The 7,300-nt window shown below is 41.9% G+C and overlaps 1 protein-coding gene across 2 annotated transcripts in view; it reads left to right on the top strand.

Annotated features, from left to right (window-relative positions):
* Positions 1–7,300, top strand: part of Tmem39a (transmembrane protein 39A) — a 29,248-nt gene that overhangs the window by 4,458 nt on the left and 17,490 nt on the right. Inside the window, exons 3-4 of one of the 2 annotated variants that reach the window (XM_021184782.2) lie at positions 4,133–4,355; positions 6,853–6,936. In XM_021184782.2, coding sequence (XP_021040441.1) covers positions 4,133–4,355; positions 6,853–6,936 — 307 coding nt within the window. The remainder of the gene's footprint in view (positions 1–4,132; positions 4,356–6,852; positions 6,937–7,300) is intronic. The other variant, XM_021184784.2, reaches the window with a different exon arrangement.

Consider the following 7,300-nt stretch of genomic DNA (forward strand, 5'->3'; position numbering starts at 1 on the left):
TAGCCCTGGCTGTCCTGGAACTCACTTTGTAGACCAGGCTGGCCTCGAACTCAGAAATCCGCCTGCCTCTGCCTCCCAAGTGCTGGGATTAAAGGCAGAAAAAGACATTTTTAATCGAGGCATACAAGTGCCTGTAGCTCTAGCATTAGCGAGGTAGGGACTGGAGGAACTCAGTCACTGGGCTACATTTATTACCTCCACCCCCCCCCCCAATAGATCAGACTTGTTTCTCTATTCTAAAAAATTGCATTTATAAGCCGGATGTGGTGGTGTGTGTGTGCCTTTAGTCCCAGCTCTTGGGAGGCAGAGGCTTATAGGTTTCTGAGTTTGAGGACAGCCAGGGTTATCACACAGAGAAACTTATTTATTTACTTGGGCATGGGAGTGGGTCTGTGAGGGCCATGACATTTCTGGAAGTCTGAGGACAGCTCGCTGGAGCTTGCTGTGTAGCCGGGTCTGGCCTTGAACTTGCAGAGAGCTCCCAGGTACCTGTATTGTAGGTGTGTGTACCTGTTCTCTCTCTCGATTTATATACTTGTTTATCTCACGTGCACTGCTTGCTGCCCCACAAGAGCCTGTCTCTGTGTGAGTCTTTCTTTATACACAAACTCTATGTGAGCATATGGTGAGAATTGAGTGTGAGTCACCATGAATCATTCTTACTATCTAGGGGAGGTGGCTTTATTTTTCATCAGATCAGTGGATCTAGTAGCATACTGGATGCAGTCCTCCTAGGCAGGTCTCTGAGAAGACAGCTGTATAAATCACTTTTCCTCTTGTAGTGACAAAGCAGCTTATGGAAGGAAGGGTTTGCTGTGGTCCCCTCAGTTTGGGGAGATGGGACAGCTCATGGAGGCGAGGCATGCAGTTGGGACTCCACTTCTTGGGAGATCTGGGAACTGGGCTACTTCCTCTTCTCCATTTCATCTTAAGCTGTGGGTGGCAGGTCCCATTCACAGTGAGTTTTCCCTTCTTTGCGAACTTTTCTGGAAAGCCCTTACATGGGCCCGTAGGTATGTCTCAGTGGTTCTAAATCCAGTCAAGTTAGCTCGACACTAGCTTTCCCCTGGTGAGTCTGGTGTTAGCCAAGAGAGTGCTTTTGTGGCTAGTATGCAATGAAAACCTTGCTGTTGCCCAGTGCAGTGGTGAACACCTGTAATCCCAGTGCCTGGAGGTAGAGGCAGGGAGAGCTCTGTGAGTTCAAAGATAACCTGGTCTATCTATCCAGGGATTCCTAGGCCATTGGGAGGCCTGTTTAAGAAAAGAAAGAAAGAAAAACCTAGGGTTTTTAGTTTCTAGTGAGCTTTCTTGGTAGTCAATACCTTGTATATGTCTTAACAAATTGCTGGTTCCTGAGTAGAAATCTTTTTTTTTTCTTTTTAAAGATTTATTTATTATTATACATAAATACACTGTAGCTGTCTTCAGACTCGCCAGAAGAGGGCATCAGATCTCACTACAGGTGGTTGTGAGCCACCATGTGGTCACTGGGATTTGAACTCAGGACCTTCAGAAGAGCAGTCTGTGCTCTTACCTGCTGAGATATTTCGCCAGCCCCTGAGTAGAATTCTTTTTTTTTTCTTTTTCTTTTTCTTTTGTTTGATTCTTTAGCTGACAACAAAAGGATTTATTGTACACGAGTTGCACTTGGCCACAAGAGAGAGCAGAACTAGTCCAGAGTGCCAAAGGTCCAGGGCAGAGGTCCAGCAGTACTGTTTTGGTCATAAGAAAGGCAGTCATTTTCCCAGGTGATCATGGCGAGGTGACGTTCCAGGTCTACTGAGACTTACTACCAACAGCAGCACATAGTCCGACAGCTTGTTTCGGTGTCCTGGCCTTGAGCATCCCTAACTTCTCCTGCAGGCTTTGTGGGTGCAACCTGCACATTCTCTTCTCCCACCACATCGCTCTCATGGTGCAGGAGGCTCAAGGAAGATGGCGCTAAGACCGAGCCTGAATAGAATTCTTTTTTTTTTTTTTTTGTTTTTCGAGACAGGGTTTCTCTGTGTAGCTCTGGCTGTCCAGGAACTCACTCTGTAGACCAGGCTAGCCTCGAACTCAGAAATCCACCTGCCTCTGCCTCCCGAGTGCTGGGATTAAAGGTGTGCGCCACCACGCCCGGCAAAAAAAAATTTTTTTTTTTTCTGAATAGAATTCTTAAGTCTGGCTAGGGAATATAACTCAGTAGATAGAGTACAGGCTAGCATACTAGATGCCCTGGGTTAGATCTCAGCAAACCCTTGAACCAAAGGTGGTGGCAGATGGGTGTGAAATTCCATTATACCAGAAGTAGAATCAGGAGACATTCAATTCAACAGCAACAAAACAGTAGAAAAATTGGGGTTCTCAAATCTGAATTTGTATTATATTAAATGGTTCTCCCTGCCTTCAGTGCACTAGGGATGGACCCCAGGGCCTTCCTTCCACACGTTATACAAGTACTCTACCATTGAGCCATATCCTCAGATGAGGAATATTATTTTTTTGTTGTTGTTGTTTTGTTTTTTGGTTTTTTGGTTTTTTTCAAGACAAAGTTATAATTAAGTTTGATGACGGGAGATGTACCAGTTTTGAGTTAGAATAAACCTCACAGAGGATAAGTTTGCAGCATCCCCCAAAGCCCCCCGCCCTTTCTCTTGTGCCTGGGGAGAGCACATACATGTGCCACGTGCCATGTATGAAGGTCAGAGGACAGCTTGCAGTAGTTTTGTTTTGTTTTCTGTATGGTCCCAGTGTTCAAATCCTGGCACCTTAGCACCTTTACCCACCGAGCTAGCCTCCCAGCTAGGTATTCTTTTTCCCTCCTCTTTTATTTGTGATTCTACAGATCTAACCCAGATAATTGGTACATGCCAAGTTACTTCTCTGTCACCGAGGTAGGGTCTCCCTCCCCCAGCCCCTTAAAAGTCTTGAAGAATGAAGCTGCTGGTGGTGGCACTCACCTTTAATTCCAGCACTCAGAAGGCAGACGCAGGCAGATCTCTTTAAGTTTGAGACCAGCTTGGTCTACAGAGTGAATTCCAGAACATCCAGGGTTATATGGGAAACTCTGTCTTAAAATGAAAAAGTCTTTGTTTGTTTGTTTTTTTGGTTTTTGGTTTTTTCTAGACAGTTTCTCTATGTAGCCCTGGCTGTCCTGGAACTCACTCTGTAGACCAGGCTGGCCTCAAACTAAGAAATCCACCTGCCTCTGCCTCCCGAGTGCCGAGATTAAAGGCGTGCGCCACCATGCCCGACTTAAAATGAAAAAGTTTTAATGAGTAAGAAAACATTCAAAGTTTGTCAGTAAGTATGGGTGTGAGAAGTTAAGGAAGGTATGACCGTGGGTATAGTATATTTAAAGGGAACGAGTCCACAGAAAGAATAAGACATGCATCCCAGCTAGCTCATGGCATGGGTAGCATATGTGGTGCAGGTAGACTTACTAAGAAGTTTGACTGTTATATCTTTGGCAGTGCAGAACTGTTTAAAGTTTTTAAGAGTAATTTCATGCCGGGCGTGGTGGTGCACGCCTTTAATCCTGCCACTCGGGAGTCAGAGGCAGGTGGATTTCTGAGTTCGAGTCCAACCTGGTTTACAGAGTGAGTTCTAGGACACCCAGGGCTACACAGAGAAACCCTGTCTCAAAAAACAAACAAACAAAAAAGAGTAATTTCACTCAGATCCTTGAAGGCAAAGTAGAGGTAGACTTGGGGTTTGTTGCAGTGATTAGGTGAAAGTTGATAAATGGTTGAACCAAGATGTTTGGTTCATTGAGAGGGAAAGTAAGGCTAAAGGAAATTTTATAAAGTGGAGCGTGGTTGGATAGAGAGAGACAGATGATATATTATAGCTTAGATGGTTTTTAATTTGGGCAGCCAGCAGAATAAGCTGTGGACTAGTGTCAGGACTACGCAGTGGGTAGCATGGATTGTGTAATGAGACTAAATTTAAGGTGAGCTCTGGAGAAATTTTAGTCTTACTTACCCGGGAGACAGTGGTAAGACACAGCTCCATCTTAAATCATTGGTAGAATGTATAGGGATGAGAAGGAGCTGGGAAAGCCAGCAGTAGAGGTAGATGGAGGAGGTAGGGCTTTTTATGTGGTGTAACACTGAAGGCTATCACTGAGTAACTGTAATTTCTTTTTCAGGAATGGTAATGCTATTGGCCTTCCAGTCCCACCCACTACAGCCTTAATTACCCCAGGTCCTGTTCGTCATTGCCAAATCCCTGACTTACCAGTAGATGGGAGCCTGTTCTTTGAATTTCTTTTCTTCATCTACCTGCTGATTGTTCTGTTCATTCAGTATATCAACATCTATAAGACGGTGTGGTGGTATCCATACAATCATCCTGCTTCTTGTACTTCACTGGTAAGTCTTCAGGTGCCTTGAAGTTTGTTGTCAGCAGTCCAGAAAGCAGCTGCAGACAGTGTCTCACATAGCCCAGGCTGATCTTGAACTCAGTATGTAGCCAAGGATGACCTTGAACTGCTAATTTTCTTCCTTCTGCCTCCATAGTGCTACCGCCTATCTAGAAATAAGTCCTCTAATAAAGTATCTTGCTACCAAACATCAGATTATTTTCAGAAATAAAACTTCCTAAAATTGTTAAAATATAAATATTGCCAAAAGAAATAAAGAGAAATTAGAATTCAGGAAATGCTTAATAACATCTCAAAAAGTTTGTGCTATTTATTTGGCTTTGTCTACATCATGTTAAATTCATTGCCAGATGCACTATGATTAAATTCCAGTAGCTTTTTCAGTGGTAGTGGGAATCAAACTCAGGACTTTATGCATGCTAGACACATACTTGAGCACTAAGCTATATCTCCAGCATCAACTTTACCTTTAAAAGCTGAATATGGATAATAATTTTTGAAGCAAACTCCCAAATTATGTAATGTTCATAACACCTGACTGTCTGATGCAATTCTTTAAGGAATTTATTTGGCTGGAAGCTGCATTTTAATATGTGACTTTTAAGGTAGATATAGTTAAATGTTGTAATCTAGAAATGGACAGGAAAGCATAAAAGAGGGTGTTTATTTTTGAGACAGGACTTCACATATTCCAGGCTGGCCTCAGACTCATTATGTAGTAAGGATGACAGTAAATTTCCAGCCCTCTTCCCATCTCCTGAGAGCAACAACTGTTTTATCAACTCAGCTACAACCCTAGTTGAACATGTCTTATGAGCCATGTGTCCAACATTTTCATATATATAGTCCTAACTATAAGGCTAGAATGTTCTTTAAGTGCATATGTTGTTTATCTGAATAAAATTGAATTCTGTTACAGAAATGAGATTGAGCTGGGAACTAGCTCTGAGTGCAGAGTAAATGTTATGGACTGGAGAGAGTGCTTCCTGTCCTTCAGAGGGCTCAGGTTCTGCCCCTACACCTGTCATGTCTTCACTCACAACCGCCTGTAACTCCAGGTCCAGAGAGCACCCTCTTCTGTTCTTCATGGACACTCGTGTGTACACACCCACACACTGACATGTGTACATGTAGTTAAAAGTTATAAAAATAAATCTTTCAAATCTTCTTTTGTTCTCTTTTCCATTATATAGAAAGGTAGTGGTAATCATGAAGCAGAGAAGGGTTTCCATAAAGGTTGTCTATAAATGTCCATGGTTCTAGTCAGGAGACTTGACATGCATGTCGTCTAGGCAGAAGCCACTGTTCTGTTCTGTTCTATGAATTGGCTACAAAATATTTGAGAACCTTCTAGATGGGTAGATATGGGAAGGGAATAAGGTTTTTAAAGTTTTTAAGAATTTTTTTCATTTGATTGTTCTTGGAATTAATTGTTGACTTGTCTTTCTGGATTGACGATGCTATGAGACTTATTTTAATATAAGAATTGTAATGAGTTGGTGTCAAAAAAAATTTTTTTTTATAGTTCTTTTTCTCCCTGCCAGGATTATGAACTTATTGAGTATAGAACATATACTTAACCTATTCGTGCCCAGAAGCAGTAGTTCTTGGCAAGGAAGCTCCGAAAGGAAGTCAGTGCCCAGAGTTTTACCTTGACGTAGAGCAGGATCTCCTGAACTGTCCCATTCTGTTTCCATCTTAAACAGCAGCAGGGAGTAAGAGCCAGGAAAGTAGGGGTGCATTTGCTGTCTTCCTCAGCACTGTGTCCTTGGTGTCAGGAAGGGTACCTGCCATGTTTTAAGTGTTAAATACATATTTATTGAATTAATTAATTGAGAAATTCAAATTTTCCGTTTGGAAGCAAATGTAGAAACTTGCAGATAATTTGACCTTCGGAATTAAACTATATCCTTCCTTCCATGGTAACATGCCCAGAGTCAGAGGAAACCATAGACAGCCTCTCCTGGAGGCAACTTTCCAGACATTCTAAATCACGTTAGAGAAAGACTAAGTGAGCAGAATGGATATACCAAGTAGGAGAGAGAGGGCTTATCAGTAGATCCTCAGATTAATGTATTAAAGAGATGAGCAGTAGTAACTCCTAAAAACTGAATGCCAGATGACCTGTTTAATTGGACACGTTGTAAAGTGGCATTTAGATGAATTAGTCTCATAACTCTAGATGATTACTTTTTTGCTTTTGAGATAGTGTCTTGCTGTGTAGACCAGGCATGCGTCATCTCCATGCCCAGCCCTTTTCAGTAAAGCAGTTTCAAAAGTGTTTTAGATAATTGTTTAAATGTTTGGGAAGATACAGCAGTTTGTCATGGAGAGAGAAGTAGCAGCCTTGAGGTTTTCTGCTTCCTGTGCTGTGTAGCAGTCTCGGAAGACCTCTCGCTCGGGGCAGGGCAGGCTCTGTTACAGCGGTGAGCTGGGTACGCGCTCGGGGTGCTTCTCTCTGATGCACTTCTTTGTTTCTCTTGTAGAATTTTCACCTCATTGATTATTACCTGGCAGCATTCATCACAGTGATGCTTGCGAGGAGGCTTGTATGGGCCCTCATTTCCGAGGTATACTGGCTCATTCACTCTCTTCTGTCACCTATAGCTGGACGTAGTCACAAACAAGAATGGGATCAGACTCAAAATTCGAAGTGACCAAATATAATTGTAATAGTGTTATAAATTAATTGCTTCTATGGGAGTTGTACTAGTACTTAAGAAAAAAGTTTTCCTAACAGTGTTTAATCTAAATGTGAAGTATTTTAAGAGAATTATTAGAAATGTAACTTTTGTAGGATTGTAGGATCTGAGCTTATTTTTACCTTATATTGTATTTTTGTGCAATCTTTAATTTTAAAGTTCTTGTTAAAAACAGATGTGTTTCAGTTGATGAGTTACTTGTATATGTGTATATATATATATATATATATAT

The sequence above is a fragment of the Mus caroli genome, chromosome 16 (genome assembly GCF_900094665.2).
Source record: "Mus caroli chromosome 16, CAROLI_EIJ_v1.1, whole genome shotgun sequence".
Classification (NCBI taxonomy): Eukaryota; Metazoa; Chordata; class Mammalia; order Rodentia; family Muridae; genus Mus; species Mus caroli.